The sequence below is a fragment of the Ascidiella aspersa genome, chromosome 7 (assembly GCF_963924565.1).
Source record: "Ascidiella aspersa chromosome 7, kaAscAspe10.2, whole genome shotgun sequence".
In the NCBI taxonomy this organism is placed as follows: domain Eukaryota; kingdom Metazoa; phylum Chordata; class Ascidiacea; order Phlebobranchia; family Ascidiidae; genus Ascidiella; species Ascidiella aspersa.
Genome location: NC_139453.1, coordinates 6,316,374 through 6,341,865, shown reverse-complemented (window position 1 = coordinate 6,341,865; position 25,492 = coordinate 6,316,374). Strand labels below are relative to the sequence as shown.

Below are 25,492 nucleotides of genomic sequence, written 5' to 3'. Positions count from 1 at the left end.
AGTCTTTCGGACAAATGACTTAAGTTAAAATCAAGTGTTTTCATTTGTGTCATACAATTGGGAACGAAAAAATTTGGTTTAGTTAGGGTAGAAAGACTTATCAAATTGGTTATAAAGCAGGGGTTTTTCAACGTTGGGGTACGTGGACTAATTTTAGGGGGTCCATGTACGCCTAAGAAAATTCCGGTCTATTTTGCTAATTCTAGTTTTCTACTTCAATGAATAAAATGCAGCTAATTCTAATCTAATTTGTGAATTGCCTGTGTGCTCGAATTCTAGTTCTAATCTAACTCGGATTTTACCAAAAATATACTTTGTCCAACGGCATTTTTAGTCTCTCAGTAGAAACAAAGATTTTAATTAAAACTCTTTGGTTGGAACGACTTGTATGTAATTTTTACAGTCTGAAAAGCATAAAAAGACATAAAAATTAGCGCACACATATTCACCATTCACATTCTTATTAGAATAATTTGCGAATGTAATTAATTGTGAATAATAAAATTTTATTCTAGTTCAAATTCTAGTTTTTAGGAATTCGGTATAGTTCTCATTCTAATCGTTGGAGCATAATGGTTGGAGTTTGTAGTAAGACGTAATAAGAATATCAAAGCCCATACAGAAGTAGGTATCATCTTGAACGTTTCGAATAACTCTTTATTCATTTTCAACATAGAGAGAAGGTAAGCCTACTGATTGTAAGTGTATATATACATCTAATCTGATTTGAGAAAACTCAAAACGATCTAATTTGGAAAAACTAAAATGCATTAATTCTAATCTAATTTTAAAAGGTCAAAATAAATCTAGTTGTCAAAGTCTGCCACCAGCACTTTTTCGGTAGGCTACGCTGTAGGCCGACAGCGAACTCGCAAGGGCAATTGAACAAACCCCGACGTTCACAAGCACAGTAGCAAATTCGGTACCGTAAAGGTCGCACATTGTAATTTGCATAGCTTGTAGAGCAAAGAGTGGAGCATTTTCCAACCACGTATTGTGGGTGGATGCTTTATATGACACCCCTATAAGTAGATTGCTAAATATCCACCTTATTTTAGTTACCGTACGTAAATGCATGTAATACAAGTTGTAGAGTCGGGGCTGAACTCGAGACTCGACGAAATCGCACATTTCCCGGGGTTCATTTTTTGTCAGTAGCTGGACTCGGTTATTTTTTACCGACTACGTAGCCTTGTCTGTTAGTCACCTCAATGATTTTATAAAAATAAAAACCGTAAATCAGGGACACCCTTCAAAGATAAATTCCTATAGAGATCGGTGCTAGTTCGTTGATTCACTTTATTTCTGCTTGACTTTTTTGATTAACCACCAGCTGTGCTCCTGGAGACTGTAACATGGGAAAATTCGCGCAAACTTTATCAGCTTTCTTACAAGTCAATTTGCCCATGCCATTGGTCTTTGATATCAAGCTGTGCGCTTCGACGGATTCCTTGGTGTGACGCGGTAGTTTTTGTAATTTTGAGAATAACCTATTTTTATGAAAAAAAATAGGACAAATTATGTGAAGCTGACAAGTTTTATCGTACTACCGTGCTTCAGGTCAGTGTAAGAATAAAATCGAATAAAACACACAAAGTATAGTCGCAAACGTACAAATTTGTATTGCAAAAGACGACCAAGAATTAAGAAACTAACAAACTTGAGCCTTAACAACTTAAGCTTTAAAACTTCTTCGTATAATGTCGTACATTTACCCTTCAACTGCTTACTTTTTAAAAAGTTTTTCAACTCACCTGTATGTCAACAAATGTAGAGAAAAGTGCCTTTGATACTGAACTTTTTTGCCTTTATTTGATATGTGTAGCGTCACTTGTTCGTTCTATTTCCCCCAAGTTCACTTAAAAGCGTTGCGACCGTAGTATTACATCCGCTTTCTGGTTGTTCTTGTTTCAAGCCAAAAAAGATTTTTGTTGGCCAACAAAAATTTGCCCACGTTTCATGTTCGAGTCCCGTGTGATGCATTTTATTTCATAAAATACAAAATATTTCCCTGTTTTTACTTTTCTTTTTGTGTACTGGCCAACATATGGCTATGTGAAAATATATTTCCCATTCTTTTACATTCTTTCTGGCGTACTAAGACGTTATTTGCGAGGCTTTAATCGTTTTTTAATTCTTTTATAAGGTTCAAAAATCAGTTTTAACAATTGTTTAAAGCTTCGCGCTATTTAAACATAACTTATGAAAATATTTTATACCACATAACGACATCAGCATAGTTTGCAAAACCTCATTAATTTACTAATGTAGTAGATTCAGTTTGAAAGTTCCCAAGCGCTCTCAGAATTTCACTCAAATGTGTGAAACTACAGACCAATTGCAAATCATGTTCAACGACCAAACGCATCCGTTCGCGTCAAATTACCGGTCGCATTTTGTTCCAATTGCTGGAATGCTGGCAGTCGTTTCTTTTCCCAAGCTTGGTCGCTTGTCGGGCGTGATTTGACTGTCACCTTCGTGAAACATTTGCCGCCGATCGCAGCCAAACACCAAAAGCTGCAGACAATCAAAAAGAGAAGCACGACTTTCTGAGTTCGGTAAACAAGTCGGACCTGGGGGAAAAAGGCTTAATTTTGAGCGGTCCTGTTAACTGACAGCGATCGCCACTGCTTTTCACTTAGTTACTTTGTGGAAGGTAAACAGGGTTAAGAGCATATCAGCTGACGACAGGCAGTGTACAGATTGTTTTTAATGAAAAGTCTGGTTTTTATCTAAGTTTCCTCACCGAAAGAGGCAGGACTTCGTTTTTGGCATGTTTTAAAACCGCATACCGCACTCTGTTTGTTCTCGATTTGGACGCCGTTGTTAAAAAATAAGTCTTTTCGCATCAGTGGCTGAATTCCACCTACTACGCTTTGTTGCCTTAAACTGTGTGATGATTTCTAACTTTATAGCGCGCGCTTAATGTAGTTTGAAGTCACGGCAACGTGAAAGGTCTTTTTGCCAATAAATGTCTACTGAATGTCGCGGTAAAAGGAAATTAGATAAAGTTTGTGCACGCGAACATTCTGAAGCCTATATCTACTATAAGTCAGTCTTTAAACTTAACACGTTATTTCGTTTAAACCATAAATGATCGACGCTCAGTCCAAGATTGTTATTGTTTTACATTGGCCTAAATTTTGTTGATTAATTTGTTTAAAAATGACGCGTTATAAGCTTGTTGTTTTGCAGCCGAGATGGGTGTTTTTAATTGTTTGCTCCTGGTAGTTTTAGCCACGCAAGCGGAAATTTCAAATGCCCAAGGAGGAATAAGCGGTAAGTGGCGATAAAAAAGAGGAGCAAATTTATTTTCTAATTATAAGCAAAATAAGAATCCTGCAGAGAAAAAGGCCTTAAATGCATTTTTCGACCTTCGTACGACTATTGATGTTTACCGTTCAACTGAATCTGTTAACCCTAAATGCGCCGTGCATAACCTGGAATAAATAATGCTTTTAATTGCGCACGAATTCATTAAAATTAAGCCTAACATCGACAGTTTAACAGCCTTATGCAAATTACACCACAAACTAGATTACGAAATGCAATTGCAACCTTAAAACGTACTTTGTCCTTTCGTGGCTTGCGACACTCGACATATATTTCGGCGACAGAATTCTATTGAACACATCTAGGAGAATACAATTGGATTTATTGTACTCTATAATTTTAACCACGCCGTATGGACTCATTTTTTAAACCAAACTAATCGCCTTTTGGCCGCCGTCTCCATATATGTCATTTTACCCTTCATTATAAAAAAAGCCTTGGCCGGCACCACATAAGGGTCACCGACCTCTGCTATATAACCGTCACAATAATTTCGATTTTTTTTTAATTTTTCGTCAGAAATCAACCTTCTCAGCGAAGCCTCAAAATCGAGTGACGTCAAACGTCAAGTTGCCGGTAAAATCGTTCGACTCTTCGAAACTCAAGATGACGTGTTTATTCTGGCCACAATCGAGGTTAGTTAAATAATTCTGTGTTCAACTGTCCGATAATGTCGGTATGACGTCGATACCCGGCCCTAGACTTGTGTTTTGCAGAACACTAGGATGGTATAGTCACTGACCGCCGATACCAGGGTCCGACCCTGGAGGACGCCCCCCTGAATTAGAAAAGTTTTAGTAACAAAATAGAACCCTATAATTAGCCAAGCGCTGTGACATTTGTTGTTTGACCAATTACAACCATAAAGAGTCATGCTTCAAAGTTAAAACGCATCCTTATTTACTTGTGCATCTTTAAATACAACTAGCAAAAAATCTCACAGAACTATTTCAAACGTTAACCCAGTGTTTAAATGTCGCCACAGACCATTGTGTTTCACGTCTAAACATAGCAGACGCAGATCTAGCATTTTTGTTGCGAGGAGTGTCATGACAAATTTCAAAAACTGCCGTTACAATATAACGTAACGTCACAAGTTACGTCAAAACGTACTGCACAAAGATAATCTTAACGTGACGTCAGGAAGTTTAATCTTAACGTGACGTCAGGAAGTGTAATATTAACGTGACGTTAGAGTTAAGCGCAAAACGACTATTTCATTTGCGCTGCCAAAAAGAAAATGAAAAATTAAATTTACGTAGGTAGGCATAAAATACAGTTTAAGGAGGCCATGTCCACGTGCCGTCTGTTTCCGCTTCCGCTAACTACAAACTCAAGCAGTTATAATAAAATAACTTAATAATGAATTGCAAAGCCAAAAAGGTCGAGTAGATCGACATCATCTTTATTAAGACGTTTCGATACGAGCTTGTTTCATCTTCAGTTTATGTTACTGAGAAGTAATTCAAGCATTACTTTTAAAAGGTGGGACGCTCATGTTTGTTTTAATAAAATGTTTAAACAATAGTTTCACCGGTTGCAGGTCAGGGCTCACCACGGACATTGCAGCCTTTTCAAGCTTCAAAGCTCCACGGAGAGAGTCGAAGATTCAATCTACAGTATCGCTTCGGCGTTCGAGATCATCGTCAACACCAAAGCCGACACTGGTTGGTGCCTTATGCTTTAGAGCGGGAGATATTTTTACCGCGGGCCCCCTAACAATTGTTTTTTAGGTATGTGGGTCTGCATAGAACTTTTTTAGAACAGAGGGAACATTTTTAACGCTTTTTTAACAATGTTGAAAATGAATAAAAAGTTGTTCGAAACGTTCAAAATAACACCTACTTCTGTATGAGCGACATTCCCGGCTTGACCGGAGGTCGTGAGTTTGAACCTCACTGCAGGTTAGTTGTTTTTTTGGCCTGCCCTGCTTGCATCATTGATCAACAGATTCGGTGAGTCTGCAATGGCTTTCGGTGTATACTTCTGTATGGGCTTTGATATTCTTACTACGTATTTAATTAAGACATCTTAATCTAAGAATGCAGGACTCTTCTATTTAAAATACGTTACCAATGTTCTCAGTCAAAGTTAAGTACTTGAACTCGCACGGAGGGCACACCATGGTGAGGATCAGAGGATCAGGAGTTGCGGAGTTGGGAAGACACTCCATCCTCCTGCACTTCCACTCCCTGCTTCCGGACTCTCCAGGAATCCCTGGCGTTCGGCTCTACGTGGATTGCATCCTGGTGGACGCAACTCCTGAACTGGAGGACCTGGAGGAAGCCTTCTCTTATCTGGAAACTGACGCTCAGGTTTTTATTCACCCTAATATCACCATAGAAAAAGAGGAATAAGATCGGCTTTAACTGTAATACATATGAACTGAAAAAATTAGTTTGTTTAAACCAGGGTTTCCTAAACTGGGGTCCATGGACTCCTTGGGGGTCCGTGAACCGGTTTTAGGGGGTCCATCAACGCCTAATTGAAATATTAGTGGATATTTTAGAAGTAAATCAATATATCAAAAAGAACAATTTAATTAAAAATAGAACGGTTTTACACTGACTGTAATAAGACTTCATTTCACTTTCACATTTTTGGACCGAAATCAGCAGATTTAAGTCTATTTGTATTGTGAGGTAAATTTATGACGTCATTTTTTAATTTTTTTTGCCTAGCGTGGTCCGCGCGAGCTCCAAACAAATTTTAGGGGTCCGTGGTAACAAAAAAAGTTACCCCTGGATTAAACTGTCGCTCAGGTTTTGATTTGCGTTAATCTGTGTTGTAATGCTTTAAGATATTGACTTGACTTAGATGCACTTAAGTTACTGTTTTTCAAATGACTTGACTTGGATCTTTTGACTAAAGTGACTTAACTTGACTTAAGTCTTTCGACTAAAAAGACTTAACTTGACTTAAGTCTTTTGGAATAATGACTTGAAAATTTTGTCAAATATCTCGCAAATCAAAGCGATTTTTATTTAAATTTATCTCAACTTTTGCACGTTAAACAATTTGCCAAAACCATTATACGAAAAGGATAAAAATTATAACCAAAACATAAAGAACATAATTTAACCATAAAGCTCGAATCTGATTGATTATGCGAAAATGTCAGCGACATAATACATTTATTTCACGGATGTATTTTCACATTGTAAATGTTTGACATAAAAGGGTCTATATGGTGTAAAATACATTAAAAACCTATCACACTTTTATAGTTAACCACAAGACCTTAACGAAAAAGTTGTTTATTTTAGTTTGCTGTTGGAGAACCGGACGTCGCCTACCTGACCATCTCACGCTTGCAAGTATTGCACGACACTACAGTGAAAGATATCAACCGAGTCAAGATGGATTGCCAAATTATGAGTGACGGCTTTTCTGAGTTCGGTGAGTTGGCGAATTGTTGAGAGTGAAGTTGGAGCGTTACCTCTGAGCGTTTTTAATAGCTAATTTATGATCCAACATTAAAATTTAGTACACTTGGTATTTGCATTAACCTCAAAAGTGTACAACACTCTTAAACTAAAAAAAGCCTTAAGCTAAACAAACACTATCGCTTTTAAATCGGGATGTAGGGTTTTAATTAGTAAATTATTGATCAAATTATGAAAAACAAACATTGTCCTTTTTCAGAGTTTATGCTAGGTTTTTACTTTAAAACAAACAGCTTGAACATTTTGTTATACCTTTTTTTATTAAGTGTTTAGTGTTTTCACTAAATGTAGTATTTAGTGTTACACCAGATTATAATAAGGCTATGTCCCGGCCTTTCCCCTTTCAAACCATGGTTTATTTTACCAGTGGCATGAAATGTAAAACCGAAGCCGATTTAAGGCTTCCATCGTTGTTGCATGTGAATATGTGATTCCTCAGGCCAAAGCCAAACGCAAGGCGTGTTCATTGCAGCCGACTCGATCGGGGTGGACAACGACGTGGTCAGCGTGATGACCAGTCAGTTCGCAGAGTTCAGCAGCCTCATCGGCCAACTCAAGGCCGATCTCAAGAGGATGAATTTGGAGACGGAGAGACTGCGAGAGACACTGATGAGATGCCACGCCTGCGGTATTTTTGCAATATACTACTACTTTTTTTCTTTTTTTTTCGGTATTTTTGCAATATACTGGTTTGTTGAAATAGTAACTTGGGTTCTTTAAAAAGGCCAAATATTTTGGAGTCGGTTTTAAATTAATTTCTTGCTGCAAATGCATGTAGCTTACTAAGGGTGAAATTCATAAAGTCGGATCAATTGATCCGGGATCATAGATCAATCCTGATATGAGTTTATGAATTTCACCCTTAGGTTGGGAGGTTTAAGAAGGATTGCTCCAAACATTTGAGAAAACTTGAAATAAAATAAATGAAAACATGGCTGAACATACGAAGACATATAAATCAAAAACAGCTCCTCTGGTAATTGTAATTGTTAACCAACAATTACAAGCTGTTTTTGATTTATATTGCCATGCCTGGTAGCAACAGTTTATATATACGATATTATTAATTAAATATTAATTAAAATCCTACTTATGATGGATAATAATAATTGCTACTTTGCTACTTTGTCCAACGGCATTTTTAGTCTCTCAGTTCAAACACAGAATTTCAATTAAAATTTTCTGGTTGAAACGACTTGTATGTAATTTTTACAGGCTAAAAATCATAAAAATGCACACAAATTAGCACACACATATTTACCATTCACGTTCTTATAAGAATAAATTGTGATTAAATTAAATTGGTTGTAAAAACTAAATATGATTCTAGTTCAATTCTTGTTGAAATTTGATTTTTTAGGAATTCGGTAATTCTAATTCTAATCTAATTTGGAAAAGCTAAAATAAATCTAGTTGTCCAAGTCTAATCGGTACTACTAGGATGGTATTGATGTCCATCGGATACCGAATTAATATGAGAATTTCAGCCTTACGTACAGCCAATCGCCGCGATTTCTAATTTAAAATGTAAATTTATTACAAAATATATAGAAGGGCGTATCTTTATGGAATCCAAAGCCATTGGCAGCAGGTTTCTGCTTGTCGATCACTGTTCCGCTGACGCGTATATAAACAATAAAACTCAAAGTTTAAAAACCAGAGTAAAATCAGGATCAGAATGATTCATTCGAATTAAGGAACTGACGATGCCAATATAGGCGAAATATATATTCCTTTTAAAAAAAATGTCTGATCCTGATTTTACTCTGGTTTTTAAACTTTGACTTTTATTGTTTATTACAAAATAGTAGGCCTAGGCTAAAAATTAAAGGTAACTATAAACTTGGCAACGCTAAAGCAAGTTTTAGTCTAACAACAAACGATTACTTTTAAACGCTTTAATTTTATCTGTTTTGCTTTTTTACGCCCAGTAATGACGTCATGTGGTATCGGTTCGCGAAACTTTTTGTCAAATATATCGGGTATCGGTATAAATTGTCAAATATCGGACTCTTGTAAAATACAACGGTGGGGCGCAGTCACAATGAAATAAAGTGTATTGCAAACGACAAACAGTACTTACAGGTACTTGCGATATACGTGCGATAATTACATCCAACGTACGCGATCTGACTCCACAATTGAACTGTAGGGACTGCTGGTTTTTGGTATAAAATGAAATCCCTATATACTTTATACCAGCTGGCGTTAATTAAATTTCATAACAATGCGGTTCTGCCACGCAAAGAAAAACATGAAATTCTAAGCAATTTACGAAACACGAGTATAGCAATATGTTGACAGTTTGATGAATTCACACAGGCTGGTGTGACGACGTCACAATCCAACAGACTGCTTCGATTAAATGACCGGAGTTTCAACCCGGTAACAATATGGAGCGCAAACCGCTACACAACCATGACCAGAAAACCAAAATCAGTCTGATTAGATCTAAAGCACAAATATGGGTTTATAATTAATATTAATAAACTTCTCATGTTACCAGGAATAGGTCCAGCCGCTTCCCTGGTATCAACATGTACCACCGCCAACCCTTGCTACGTTCAGGCGTCATGTGCTGAAACCAGAGACCGGCAAGTCACGTGCGGACCTTGTCCAATAGGAACGCGCGGTGACGGGCGGCGGTGTGATGACGTAGATGAGGTGAGTAGCTTAAATGCAAAACAGCTTCTAGATTTTGTACTTTGATTGCATGAAAAATTATACATGACAGATACCCTTTTCCATTCATTTTAACACGATTTGTTTTATTTTTGTGATGCAGCTACCAGCTGTGAATTCAGAGTTTGTATTTCGCGTGTAAGAACTTGCATAAATATTATAATATGCTCGTTGAGGTGCCTTATTTTAAAGCAAACTGTATTGTGGCTTCTGCATTTATAATCAAGCAATTTCGTTTTTCCTCTTTTTCTAGTTTTCGACTTATTCAAAACCTGTACTAAATATTAGGCTACCTACTTTATAGTAGCTTTGTTAGTAATTATACGGTCTTAAACAAACCATAGTCAATATGACGTTAATAATAAGTTAATAACGCATTTTGCTGGGCAGAAACGTTAACAAAGATTTCCCAACATTTCTACGAGATTTAACTTCTGATTTTATAAACTACATTTTACAGCAGCATTCATTTATTATGACGTTGATAATAATGCATATTGTTTCATTCGAACGTTTGCACAATGCTACATAATATACCTTATTACTTAAGTCTCAAATCTACAATATTATGAGTTGCTTGTTAATGTTCAGTGCCTCGAAGCCACTCCGTGTTCAGCGGTTACAGTGTGCACCAACACAGAACCGGGATACCACTGTTCTGAGTGTCCCAGGGGTTACCAGGGGCCTGGCACCGAAGGCGTGGGTCTAGAATATGCAAGAACCCGCAGGTGAGACCTTTTTATTAGGCCTTGTGTTACATAAACTGTTGAAACTTTAGAGCTTCAGTTACATTAGTGTTCTCGCCAGTAGTATGGTAGCTAGGTAAAAGTTCAAATATGGTGGGTAGGTTATAGCTTTTTATATTTATTCTCCAACGTTAAGGCGACCTATTCAAATCGCCTTTTTCAGAGTGAATGCAAATATATTACTGTTTGAATAGGTCGCCGAAAACAAGAAAAATAATTACTAGAGGAGCCGTTTTTGTATTAATTGTATACAATGTATTGCGCTACTCAATGTACAAAATTGTGCCCACTTTTGTCCGGTGTTTTGAATTTACCCAATTTTGCAATACAACTTACAACTATCCTTTGATGAACACAGCAGCTGGTTATAAAATATGGCTCCTATTAAAACATTTGAAGCCTGGTTCAAAAGCTGACCAAACGATATAAACTTGTGAAAAATCGCTCAAATATTTGATGTTTTTTGTTATATTGCGTTATTACTTCATCTTGTCGAAGTTTACATATAGCATAAATTGTTTTTCAGACAAGAATGCATTGACATCGACGAATGTTCGAGAAACAACGGCGGTTGTGCTGAGCAGAGTACTTGTGTTAACACGCTGGTTAGTGTTTCACAATTTATGTAACGTATATTAACTTAGCAAGGCCTTTTTACCCTAACAAGAATTCGTTGTTTGCTTAAATAGTAACTAATGTGACGTCGGCAAGAAATATACTGGTATTTACCGAAAACAATCATTTAAAATGTGAAAAAACGTTTGCCGGTTTTAGGTAAATATTAAAATATTACTATTTTCTTCAACATATCCGACTTTTCTGAAAAATGTTGACTTTTTCAGTTGTCCAAGAAGAAATTCACCTCCGAGTCAAATCGTTGATATCAAAATAAAACAATAAACCAATAAAATTGGTAATCTCGTCGGACGTTAAAATAAATAGCTCAATTTAAAAATTAAAAAAAAAACGCTTAATTTCAACCAAGTCATTTAACTTAATGACTTAAATCCAAGTCAGGTGAAGTCCTATTAAAGTCATTACAACACTGCATGATAGCTCAAGAAATCACAGAAGCTCTCTTTACTCTCAGGGTTCGTTCCACTGTGGAGGTTGCAAAGCTGGGTTTATCGGCAACCCTGAGATTGGTTGTGAGCCGGTTCAATCTTGTGGAAACCCTGCCCTTGGATTCGCCGAGCTCTGTCACCCCAAAGCCACGTGCAACATGAGGCGTCAACACGCAGTTTGTGAGGTAACTATAAGGGTACTGTGAGGTCACAGATCATAGGTGCTAAGACAGGTTCTGATGGGCTATGAAAACATTTTAGGTGGGCCACAGACCAATTTCAAAAAGCTAGATTTAATGAGATTTTAGAATCATTTGTGTCACTATACTTACTTTAACAGAAATAATGGCTTGGGGTGTAAAGTAAATAAAATGTAAATTTATTGTTCAGCAGCAAGTATCTCACTAACGCACGGAATTTAGAGAAAGAATAATTATCGCTCCTACCGATATATCGGTATCGGTAAATTTAAGCCGATATTTTTGCCGAAATTTTGTAATGAAAATATGGTTTAGCTTTTCCTAAAAAACATATTTCTTATTTTGTTTCCAAAGAAAATTCGTTCAGCATCATGCAATGTTGATATGCAAAATAAGGGTTAAATAAATATAGGAAGGCGAGATAAACTGAAATGCTATTTTGATTTTAATATTTATTAATTTAATTTATTGTCTTATCCCAGGTATATGAAAAATCGATGATCGGTATCGGTCTAAAAAAGTAATATCGATCTCTACAAAGAATAACAACCAATATATTAATACTGTTAGCGTCCGTATGAAACGAACTTCTTTTCCCTTTTAAAGTGTCGAGTCGGTTGGGCGGGCAACGGCTACATGTGCGGTAAGGATTCGGATCTGGACGGATACCCGGATGCAGCACTTGCTTGTGTCGAACATAACTGCCGCAAGGTGAGCCAGAGATCTACGTGGTTTTGTTGAAATATGGGGTCATAAAGATTTGTAGTTTGCGTACTCTATGGAAAACGTTGTGTGTAGTTTGTGTTTGCGGTTTTTAAGGTAAAATTAGAAACAGCGTTTCATTGTGTTATAAGTTAACGTTTGAAGTTGACCATTTTAAACTTAACGGTATTATAAGTTGTTGGTAATAAAAAAGTTAGTAATTGTCACTTAAAATGATCGCAAAATACCTTTTGTGAGTCATGGATGAAATTCCTATATTAATTAGGTATCGGATCGGCACCGATACCACCCTACTTACAGAAGAGAACTGATACCATACTATAGTGTCAGACAAGCACCGATACCAACCTAGTATCGGACTATTACTTTTACTAGCACTCGACATCTTGTATCGACATCCCTAGTGTCGATTTACATACACCAAGGCACCTATAAAATCAACAAGTTCCACATTGTTTCTCCGTAGGACAACTGCCCATCAACGCCCAACAGTGGTCAGGAGGACGTTGATTCAGACGATATCGGGGATTCTTGCGACGAAGACTCGGATAACGACGGGATTGAAGATATATACGTGAGTTTAATGAAGCTACGGTGGCGCAATTAAAATCGTGGTAAAATATCGCCCGTTTAACGATGTTACACCTGTCTATGTTCAAAGTTCACAGCTGTAACCATGGTTAGGGATTTAGATCAGGGGTCGCCAACTTTTTTCATTGAAGGCAGGATGACGGGACGGATATAACATTTTGTGTCGAACTTTTTGAAATTTATTATCGTTAAACGAAGAAAATATAAATAACTATGCAATGAAGACTGTAGTGCGTCTTAAAATAAGTTTCCGTAAAGTTTCATTGAAATTTATTTTTAAAATGCACCCGAAAACTTTTGATTTAGAGAACTAATTTAAGTTGTTGTTTGCCGAAACCTTAAAGCCACTCAATTTCTTCAGCTATTGCAGTTAAGTTTTGCAACAATGATATATATCTAGCATATTGAATATTAAAATCAAAGCGGTTTAGTTAATTTTTTAAACGGCATCTTTAAGTACAGTGTCGCAGCAATAAAACATAACAGTAATTATTACCGACTTCTTTAAAATGCCCAGGACAACTGCCCCTACGTTCCCAACACTGACCAACGTAACCTGGACTCGGACAGCATCGGCGACGCGTGCGATAATTGCGACACTGTGGCCAACTTCAACCAATCAAACGTCGACAACGATGACAAGGGCGACGCCTGCGACCTCGATCTGGACGGTGATGGTACGGATTTGGGATTTTTTACGTAGCAATATGAACTGACTTTGCTGCACGTTGGCATGTCCGAAAATATCGGATCGGAGCCGATACCCAATTCGAAGTCATGGTATCGGTCCTTGATTTTACGATAACAAATTAACTTCTGTTTTCTAACTTAAAAAAAAAAGAATTAAATAAATGTTAAAGGTAAATTAATTAGCCTTTTGAAGATAAAGCAAATTTCGGACATGCGCACTGCTACCATAAGCCTACTGGGTAAATTTTAGAAAAAGTTCTTACCTCCAATTGCGTTAAAAACAAAATTTATCGCAAAACAAGACACAAAATGGCTTCCAAACCTTCCCCATCTTTCAATTCCAGGCATCGAAAACCGAAACGACAACTGCCCCCGGATCCCTAACGGGGGCCAGGATGACGTGGACGGGGACGGAGTGGGTGACGCGTGTGACAATTGCCCCAATAACCCCAACCCTCACCAAGCCGACTATGACAACGACAACCTGGGTGAACAATGCGATAACAATGTGGTAAGAATTGCGTTTGTTTAGGTCAGGTTGTAAAGTTATGTTAAAGTTCTACTCAAGTCATCTGTCAAAAACCCTAAGTTCAAGTCAAGTCTTTTTGTAAAGGACTTAAGTCCAAGTCAAGTCATTTTGAAAAGATTTAGTCCCAGTCAAGTCAACTGTCTAAAGAAGTTCAAGTCAAGTTTTTTTTAAAGGACTTGAGTCCAAGTCAAGTCATTTTGAAATGACTTAAGTCCCAGTCAAGTCATTTTTAAAAAAAACTAAAGTGCAAGCCTAGACATTTTGAAATGACTTAAGTCTCTGTCAAGTCATTTATCAAAAAACTTTAGTCAAAGTCAAGTCATATTGAATAAAAAATAAGTCATTTTCAGACTATCATAGCACATATAAAATGTCCATCTGGAAATATAGTTGCGAAACCACCGCACCGAAATTAGCCACCTGCTACTGATTCAAGTAAAACAAAGCTCAACAAAGACGCGCCCTCAAAATCTCACTGATGTACAGAAAAGGGAGGTGTTGCAATTCAGCCTTCGTCATTAGTTGATTGCTGCCACTTGTAATGCGCTGATTGTTTGCGCTTTGCCTTTCTTTAAACGCCGCGTACAATGGCACACCTTACAGCTGTGGAAGCTTGAAAATTTGGTCCGAAAGCTTTTACGCTTTTTATCAAACAGGTAATGCATTTTTTCTGTATTTAGTTGTTGGAAGTGCATGTAACACATCTTAATTGTAAGGTGCTTGTCGTTTATATGTGGGATTTGAAGTTCACGCCTTTGTTTTTTCTCAGTGTATATGTTCTGAGGGCGGGCCTTTCGCCTTATGAAAATCAATGTTAAATTCCTGTTCTAGCAGAGTATATTTTGAAGCTAGCAATGCAAGTTAGACTCTGTTAAAGATCTTAAAATATATTATATATTTTGCCGGCAAAGCCATCGTCAGTATATCTTAATTCATGAGGTTTGTGGAATTTAGTGATATTGTGCGACACTTGTAGCGAGATGTTCAACACTCTAACGGCGCACTTTTTCACGCAGGACAAAGACGGCGACGGGGTTCAGGATGACCAAGATAATTGTCCTTTTATCATCAACTCGTCCCAACTTGACACAGACAACGATGGCCTCGGTGAGTTGTGGAACGAGTAGCGAGTACTGACTTTACAACCCACTTTTGATACTAACACAGGTTGAAAAAAACAAATTCTATCTGTAGTGATTTTCAGGTTTGATGACTTTATACAATTGCAACTTAAATACCAGGAAAACTAAGAATATTAACTGATAACATGCGTTTTTATGCTTAAAACTGTCAGTTGGAAAGTGAATATTGGTTTGGTCAGGGTCATTGTGTGAGTTTCCTTTAACATTTTGGTTAATTTTCAACGACACCATGCTGATTTATTGTACTGGAATATAAGGGCTATACTTATATGATCCAGATACGAAAGTACGCAATTTTTAGGTCCGCTCAATACGATTAAATATTTTGAAACAGTGCGAAAACAATATGTCCCTCCAAAAAATGTATTGCTCCCCCAATCTGATAGTGGGCTAACCTGTTTCTTCCCCAATTCCTCGAAAAGTCACTAAATTGTAGCGCGTAGTAGTTGAATATTTTTAGAGTAAATTGTATGTTTGTTAAGGTCCACATTCGACACTCCGAAGGTCCAAATACGACTGTTAAGTCGTCCTAGTGACGACCCTTAGTCGGGCTCTGAACGTGTGAGCAAATTTACCATGCCCCTTCTAAGATAAAGCTGCTAACGTCCGTTTCGAACAGTGTTTTTCAACCCATGGATCGCAACCCAAAATTGTGTCGCTGTTTTATTTGGTTGGTCGCCGACATTGGTAGTTTTATATGGTTAGATTTCTTGAGATGGCTTCTCGGCGATATTTCTTCAACACGTAATAAAATTGCTGAAGCAATGCGAAGAAATGGATCCTATTAATTAAACTAAACCTTTTAATGCAAATTTCTCATTTTTTATTCGCCTGCGAGTTTTCTTCGGAGAGAATCTAAACTAAACGTATTGATGCTAATGTCTCATATGCAAAATTTTCAATGAAAAGAATCTAGACTAAACCTATTCATGCTAATGCATTATGTCGCTGTCTGTTCGCCGCGATGAAAAGTAGTGAGAAAAAGTCTTCCCCAGTCGGAAGGTTTAGCCAGGCATGTGCTGTTTATTAGCGGTAATGCGTTATGTGTGGATAAACGGGAAATGCGACACGGGTTATTGATAAACATCCATTACCAAGCGACCACGGATAATTGGATCCCAGCTCAAGTCCAAACAGGTGCGCAGCACATGTCTCCTTAACTATACGATACTATGTACAGCTGGTAGGCAGGCTCGGATCTAAAAAATTTGTTTGGGGGGGGACATAACAATTTATTTCAGATATGCCGTTACAAAGTTTGCCGTAACGTTACAAGTTACGTCAAAAAGTGACGTCATAAAGTTAGACCTAAACTGACGTTATAAAAGGTTAGCTTATAAACACCACACCGCTAGGTTATTTTGTTATAGTTTTATATTGGATGGGTGTTATCACAAAAACTACAACGATTGATAAAGATTCGGCGTGTTAAAGTTGCCACAACTTTTATTTTGGGGTGTTCGATGGTAAACACGACGCTAAAACTTTTATTTTGGGGCTAAAACGATTTTAGCAAAATGGGTTACGATATCGTAAAGACCTAAGAAGAGTCGCGCGGAGCCTACAATGTTTCTATTGACTTAGTTTAAATAGGTAAAATACAGTTTGGTGGGGTATGGACACTTTCCCCCTCCCTTGAATCCGTCCCTGCTGACAGGTGCGCACGCTGTTTGCTACTTAAAGAAGCGAGCTGCATTACATTAACCGCATCCGTAAAACGACGCCAGGCAGAGGTAGCACATTCGTGTGTGTTTGATGTTTTTCTGGGAGTGGCCAAACTTATCTCCACGGCGCCGAAATGCGAATCGCGTGCTGTTAGATCATCACTCTATATTCTAGCGGGCAAAATCTTTAGCGCTTGACACCCAGATTTTATCGCAATGGGTGCGGCCCTGTATAGTTGGTTTATGCCTTGCCATCGCTGGTGGCTTCCAGTTAATGCAAGGTATTTGTGCTCCTGAAATGCCGATACCATCTCGAGGCGCACCCTTTTTTTAAACCGCCCACGCAGGTTGCGTTATTGTTGTTAGTTTGATTACGTTTGCGAACGACGTGTGGCGTCTAATGAGTTACCTGGAAACGCGGCTTCCTTTGAAACTTGCTCGAGAAATGTTAGGCCGAGGATAAAATGCTTGCCGCCATTTTTTTGACTTCAATGTGCCTCCGTAGCTTTTCAAAAAGGTGTCGCCATTTATTTTGGCTAGAGAACGCTTTTGCAAAGCACTTGTATCTGCCTTTTGCGTCGCGTTTGAGGTTTATCGAAAAACAGTTATTCTTGCCAGTATATTTCAAAACTAGTTGTGTGCTAAATCGAAACTCGATCGATTTTAAAACAACGACCTATCTGAGTATATACTCTACACTTCGAAAAAATAATATTTGGTATTCAATAGCAAACCTAATAAATTTAGATTCAATCTAAATGACCCAGTTAAAAAAGTAGCAAAGTTTAAAATTATTTTGCTATGGCAAAAAACATTATTGAAGAATTAATTAACATCGTTTTGTATATCATTGATCAAAATATATTTGACAATTTATTTAGCCTAAAGATTTTTGAAAAAAAAAAAAAAATATATATATATACAAATATATGTTACATAATGGTGCGTAGTACCTGATTACTTTCAAGCAATTAAAGTTCAAGTGTGACATGACAATAAAATTTTCGAATAAATAATAGTTTGTACCAAATAACAAACCTAATAAGTTTAGAATAGATTAAATAAAAAAACTATTTTAAAAATAGCAAAGTGTAAAATTGTTTTGCTAATGGCAAACAACATTATAAAAGAATTGTTTAACATCGTTTTGTATTTCCATTGATCAAAATAAATTTGACAATTTTTTTAACCTAAGATTTTTGAAAAAAAAAATATATATATACAAATATATGTTACATAATGGTGTGTAGTACTTGATTACTTTCAAGCAATTAAAGTTCCAGTGTGATATCAGAATAAAATTTTCGAATAAATAACAAAGTGTAAAATTGTTTTGCTAATAGCAAACAACATTATGAAATTATTATTTAACATCGTTTTGTATTTTCATTGATGAAAATAAATTTAACGGTACATTGTTAGCTTAGAATTTTTGGAAAAATGTGTATATATAGTGTATGGTACCTGCTTACTTTTAAGCAATTAAATTTTAATTGTGACGTTACAGGCGACGATTGTGACGACGACGATGACGGCGATGGAATTCCGGACACTCGACCACCGGGACCCGATAATTGTCGCTTGGTGGCGAACGCGGACCAGGTGGACACGAACTGTAAGTGAATACTGGGCGTTGATTGGTCGAAATACGTGGGCGTGTTTCCCACATTTAAAGAATGTTTTTTTGGGTTTATTAAAACAAAAATGTTATGTGTTTCTCGTTATGAATCTAACAACAATAGTAAGAATATCAAAGCCCACACAGAAGTAGTTATCATTTTGAAAGTTTCAAATAACTCTTTATTGATTTTCAACATATTCAGTGCCTCCTCACTATGTTCAAAATGAATAAAGAGTTATTTGAAACGTTCAAAACTGCAACTTATAGTTTTGTATGGGCTCAATATTCCTACTACGTCTTGCTCCAAACAACTATATTACTATTTTGGGGGGCCAGGTGCAATTTTTTTTAGTGCTGTAAAATGTTCAAGGTGCCACACCAAACCGTACGCGAATTGTACAGCAATTACAGGCGGTTGTCTGGTCGAAATTGTTAAGAGTTTTAAGATTTTTATAGGAATGATGTTGCTGTAATATTGTAGAAGCCACTACATACAAGAAAAATATATCAAATAGAACAATAATAGCTTTTTTTTCCCAAGGCGCAATAATCCCAGAGTTCTATGACTTTATAAGCGATTATGCGCATAACAAGTGTACTAAGGTGTGTCTCCGCGTTTAGTAAACTTTGCCACTTAGCCACATGTGGAAAATGCTTGCGTATACAGTATCTCGATTCTATAAAAAAATAACCAGCTGTCGCACAACTCCTCATTTTCCAAGTATCACAAAGTGACAATCTAACTATATTCGTCTAATGCAGGGGTCGGCAACCTACGGCCCGCGGGCCGGATCCGGCCCGCCGAAGTATTTCATCCGGCCCGCCGTCTCTTTGACAAATTAGACACGAGTCTATTTTAAATACTTTTTGACTATTTTAACTGCGTAACTGCAAAAAATTTTCGCGCTTCGCGCGAATGTTCATTATACCTCCGGTTTGTTTACGTTTTGATGCTGCCTTTTCAGCTATAGATCAGCAATTCTTTACCGTTTCGCCGTGGTAGGCTGCCAAGTGCGTAGCGCAAAATAGGAAAAAGTATTAAAGAATATTGGATATATATTTAAAAAAATTTTTTTTTTACTTTCGGCATTGTAATAAAAACTTAAATTTAGAAGAAATACCGGTATACCAAAATAAAAATCCCGCTCGCTTCCCTCGCCAGGTGCGTCTTGACGTTGAACAGTTAACAAACACTGAGCTAGATTAACTTTAAATGTTATCGCGTTCCCTCAAAGTAGTTTTATCACACTTTTCATTCGCTTTGCGTAAACAATTTACTGCAAATGTAATTAATCACGTTTTTAAGTGCAAAAAATATCCCAGGCCCGCTTGATTCACAGTTGTAATATGTTAATAACACAATTCTTAGTTATCAATTTGTGGGGCCCGCAGAGACCTTTTTAAGTTTGGTTTGGCCCGCGATTAGAAAAAGGTTGCCGACCCCTGGTCTAATGCGAGATAATTCTAGAGCTGTCAAAGGTGTTGAGGCCCTGCTCACAAAATGACCTAAGGTCGCTTCACCGGAGAAAAAAAAAACACAACCCTTTTCCGTCGCCAAAAAAAATATTTTTTGTAACAGTCGTGAGATACAAACAAGAAATAAACATTATCCTTTCTCTTACAGAATGTCAAATATGTATTGTCCAATTGTTGTTGAAAAAATTCTTAAGAACATTTTCTCCCATTTAAAGTCATTGTCGTCATTTAAGCGAGGAGATATCTTCACATTTCTACACATTCATTTTGCGAAATATCACAGTCTTTAAATTTTTCTATCAGTATGATGGGCTTTCAACTTCATAAATAATGCGATACCGATTTAAGTGTGAAAGCGAGGAGATTTCTTCACATTTCCACACATTCGGTTTCCTTTTGAATGTAAGTTTTCCATAAAACTGTGTGCAACCCTTGTATAATAACAACCATTACCTTTCAGTCGATGGAGTAGGCGACTTGTGCGAGAACGACTTCGACTACGACCGTGTCCCTGACAGCTTGGATGTTTGTCCTGAGAACGCCGAGGTCCAACACACAGACTTCAGATCTTACCAGACCGTCAAACTCGACCCGCTTGGAGACTCGCAGATCGACCCGATGTGGGTCGTGCAAAATCGGGTAAGAGTAAAACGAGTTATTTGAAGGAGTTCGTCGTAAATTATATGATTTTGTAAGCAAGACATTTTGAAATGACGCCCATTCCAGTGAAGTCATTTGTGAAATAAGTCCAAGTTAAGTATTTTTAAAAATAACAAGTCAAGTGCCATTCTAAGTCATCCGTTGCCCAAATCAAGTCCCAGTCAAGTCATTGATATAATAATAAAAATTAAACTCTAAAATTGGCAAAATTGGCTAAAAATGTCGGGTAAGAGGTAAGAGTTAAACGAGTAATTTCAATGTTTTTTTTATATTGGTATTTGAAACCTACACATCGACGCAAAGCAAAATCGGGTAAGAGTTAAACGAGCTTGAGTAAATGAAAAGGGTGTTTGGATGAGCAGTATTTGCACTTAGCAGCAACTAAAGCCCCAGAAGTTACATTTTCTATTAATTATTACACACCGAGTCTCATCAATACACAGCGATAAATGTAAAACGAAATCAGTAAGAAATATTCGAACTGTTGATAACGTTGATAAAACAACACCTATACGTCGTTGAGTACACTATGCACGGATCTGTAATGTATAGCTTGATAATCAATCTCAAAGTCAAAAAGGTTGAGTATAGATCGACTTCACTTGATTACGAACTTGTATCATCTTCAGTTAATGTCACATTAACCTTTTTGGCTTTTTAATTCATTACCAAGCTATATACGTCCAATTTTGGTATACCAGGTATTTTTGCCGGTGTTCCGTGAAACATGTGTCAAATTAATAAATTTCTGGAACACCTTGGAACAGCTGGCGATCTTTCACAGAACACCGGTTAAAAATCTCGGGATTACACTTCAAAATTTTTTTTAAAACTCATGTTTTTTTCGTTTTTCTCAGGGTCGTGAGATTGTGCAGACGATGAACAGCGATCCAGGATTAGCGATCGGACAGACTTCATTCAACGGAGTCGACTTTACGGGAACCTTTTACGTGAACACAGTAACTGACGACGACTACGCAGGATTCATATTCGGATATCAAGTAAGTCAATTGCAGAATAATAGTAATACGGTTATGGTTACATTTAAAGCAGTGATTTTTAATCCATGGCAAGTCCTTTTTGAGGTGGTTCAATGTAAACCCCAAAGGTGATAATTTTTCAAATAGTTGGGGGAAAAATGGAAAAAATACATTTTGGAGTAAAAATTCTACTGATACTCGCATTAAGGATGGGTGGTGGTTTCCACGTGAGGATTTACCATGTTGGGTGGAGATTTGCACAACTATCCTAATGCTGGCCGTAAAATCCACTTTACTCGTTCAATATTTTAGGTGAAAAAGTCTAACATAACATACTCGGCGTTGTTTTAGTGACAAACAGTTTACATAATACTACACCTCACTTTTTGAAAAATTGTTCCATGTATTACATTTTTTACTTTTCGCTATTAAATGTTTAACTTTGTTTCGTTTTCCAGGACAGCGGTAGTTTTTACACAGTTATGTGGAAACAATCCAAGCAAACTTACTGGAGGCCTCAGCCGTTCCGCGCCGTTGCACACCCCGGGATTCAGCTCAAGGTAAGTGTGACGTCACTCTTCGAACAATTTATTTTGCATTTTTTTTAATTGTGACCTAGTATTTTTTTAAATGACTCAAAAGCAAGTTTTTTGAAATGTCATTGTCAACCATCAATAAAACAATTTATTTGAAGCCTAAGTCATTTTTAATGGTGAAAATAACGGCCCAAATAGACGTAAAAAGCGACATGCTTTTTCCAAAGTGATTTTTTTTACCTAACCTTACTTAACGTTGGGATTATAAAAACAAAACTCATTTCCCCAAAACAAAAATCCTAAATATGCTTGCGCCTACAAGAAACTCAAACTGTGCGTTTTGCAATGCCAGCATTTGCTTATAACTGGTTGTAATGCTCAACGTTCTTGCGGCCTCGTGAGTTTACATACAGGCGACTGGGTGTGTCTAGTTGTGGCCAAACTTGCACCGATGTAATCGGTCATCAAAATTCGCCGTGCTACTGTTTGTTTGTAGTTTGTGGCGCGTTTTGTTTGTGTTACGGCAAGTTTGCACGCCGAAAAACTTGCATGCAGAATACCTCTAGTAAACAAGCGGTGGTTGCAGTTTAGCCACAACAGGCTTACGAGTTCTTTGAAGCACACACAGCGATTTAGCTGCATACAAATTAGAATTTAAGTTACTTATTTTTTGTTAATATTACTGCGCTACAAAGCATTACTTAGTCAGGGGTTACCAACCTTTTTTACACCGTGGCCTCCCTTTTAAAAATTTTGAGAAATCAATGCCCCCCCCCCCCCCCCCCCCATAGGACTCCAGTCATTCAAAAATGTATTTTCTTTCACAAAACTGCTGCATTGCCAATTAAGCATTTTTCTTCTGCTTTAGGCCGTAAAATCGAGCACGGGTCCTGGCGAGGCGCTTAGGAACGCCCTGTGGGCCACGGCCAGCGTGACCCAGCAAGTGCGCCTCCTGTGGCGGGACCCCGCGGACGCCGGTTGGAAGGACCGGACCTCGTACCGCTGGGAACTCAACCACCGGCCAGAAGTCGGCTACATCCGGCTGAGAATGTACGAAGGAGCTGTGCTGGTAGGTTGTTACTTATGTTGGTAAATTATTATTTTGATTTTGACGCCATTTTATGTCATAGTTGCCGTCGCTGTAAATATCAAGATAAGGGGCGGATCCAGGGGACACATGGCCATGCCTTCAGAAAACTGTGTTATTTTGCCTATTTTAGCTAACTAAATGTCGACAATTTTCGCGCTTCGAATCTCGCTTGCGTTTCTAGCGTTTCTTGAACCCATTTTCATAAATTTGTTTTAGCCGAAAGGCGGCGTGCGTCTCACAAAACCATTGAAAATAAACATTTTGACAACTTAAACAATAAAAATACGTTATTTAGCTTTGCGCGAATCAATAACATAAAACAGCTTTTGTATAAAGTAGCATTTCTCCAGCCCTAAACAACAAACGAACGAACTGTGTAGTGTTGTAAAGATTACTTCTGTGTGCTGTCACGTTTTGACGTAATCTTGCAACGCGTTTCTTGTTTAGGTTAATGAACTTTAGAAGCCTTATGTCGCAGTATACTGACCCGATAAATTCACTATACCGTATCTATTTATGACTGAGTTAGATCACGTTTTTAATCTGTACTATCACGCAGACTCGGCCCACTAGCTAATTTTAGTTTTCTAATTTATTGAAAGAGAAAAATGCGGCTGATTCTAATCTATAGTTTGTGGATTGCCTGTGTGCTCTAATAGTATAGTTCTAATCTAATTCGGGTTTTATAACGCTACTTTGCCCGACAGCATTTTTAATCACTCAGTCGAAACAAAGATTTCGAATGAATTATCTTTAATCGGAACTTGTGAGTGGTTCACAGTCTGAAAAGCAAATAATATGCTAAAACGTATAAAAAAAGGCACAAAAACTTTTACCATTGACAGTCTTATGACAACAACTCGCGATTTAAACTAAATTGCTTGGGAATAATTGATTGTAATTTCAGTTATTCAAATCTATTTGAGAAATATAAAATCGTCTAATTCTAATCTAATTCGAGGAAACTAAAATGATCTAATTCTAATTGAAATTTAATTTAGAGAACCGAAATGTCTAATTTTAATTCTAATCTTAGGAAAAAACACGGATCTGTTGATTATCTTCAGTAGAAAGAGAGTGGCCCAAATAATAGATACTGCACTGATGATGGCAAAAGAAATTGCCGAAACGTTTGCTAATAAAAGAATGAATCTTTTATCTATTATTTGGGCCACTCTCTTTCTACTGAAGAATTCTAATCTAATTTTGGAAAGCCCAAATAAAACTAGTTGCCGAAGTCTGCTATCACGGTCGCTTATAGCCTCCATCATTGGTCTGCTTTACTTGCGTACTGCCGGCATTTATGGTCTCACTCCTCATGCCCCACGTGTGTTTTCTCGTAGACGGCCGACTCTGGCGTGATCCTGGACATGAGCATGAGAGGAGGAAGACTGGGAGTGTTTTGCTTCTCACAGGAGAACGTCATCTGGTCGAACCTGCTCTACAGGTGCAACGGTAAGTAATCGAAAAAGCTGTTATCCCACTACATTGTAATGACTTAAGTAATAATCTTAACAGTTGGAAAACAATATTTTTTGATGACGTGAGAGAATTTTGGTGACCCCTAAATTAACGGAATCGGTTTTGTGAGGCCCAAGTGATATTTGTTATAGCGGAAAACAGGTGCTCTGTGTTACGTATTTGTCTGCTGATATATGACTATTTCAAATCATAAATTAATGTTCACGAACGGTTATATATAGTTAGGATCAATGGAACAAAAAATACACATAGTTTTACTTGCTTTTGAACGACTAACAAAGTAATGTTGCAACACGTCAGCACATTATATGATAATCGTTTTTTACGAGTCCTTTAATACATGGAGCGTAATGCTCGGAGGTTTTGGTTTGTCGTAGTGAGAATATTAAGCTCATAATATAAGCATAGGTAAAATTTTGAACGTTTCGAACATATCTTTATTCATTTCAACATCAAATTAAAATATCATCGAAATGTTCAAGATTTTAAGACACTTCTATATGGCTTTTATATTCCTACAACGTCCTGATGAAGAAGAAGATTTGAATAGGTTGCCGGAAACGTTGGTTAACGATTACAATTACCAGAAGAGCTGTTTTTAATTAATATTATTCTTGGATTGTTAAATAACGCCTGCTTTCTTATTTCAGACACAATTCCGAACGATTTCAACGTCGACGACAGTTGGGAGGACCAATGAGAATCGGAAGAGTGGAATAAATTTATTGAAAACCAAGAAAAATCAAAAACAGTGTAATATATTTCCGCCGCTTGTGGCGCACCAGAGCAGCACTCACGTGACGCAAAAAAAACGATGCTAGATCACGACTCGGGTGT

At 37.3% G+C, this 25,492-nt stretch overlaps 1 protein-coding gene across 1 annotated transcript; it reads left to right on the top strand.

Moving 5' to 3' along the window:
- Positions 1 to 3,200: 3,200 nt before the first annotated feature.
- LOC146137445 (cartilage oligomeric matrix protein-like) lies at positions 3,201 to 25,492 on the top strand. Its single transcript, XM_083394254.1, has 22 exons — positions 3,201 to 3,279; positions 3,853 to 3,968; positions 4,877 to 5,000; positions 5,419 to 5,648; positions 6,600 to 6,732; positions 7,219 to 7,407; positions 9,286 to 9,443; positions 10,053 to 10,189; positions 10,734 to 10,812; positions 11,298 to 11,456; positions 12,078 to 12,182; positions 12,661 to 12,768; positions 13,303 to 13,462; positions 13,820 to 13,986; positions 15,021 to 15,111; positions 18,318 to 18,425; positions 20,368 to 20,546; positions 21,425 to 21,568; positions 22,006 to 22,107; positions 22,952 to 23,152; positions 24,517 to 24,628; positions 25,306 to 25,492. The coding sequence occupies exons 1-22, from the start codon at positions 3,201 to 3,203 to the stop codon at positions 25,353 to 25,355; spliced, it is 2,931 nt and encodes a 976-aa protein (XP_083250380.1). The 3' UTR covers positions 25,356 to 25,492.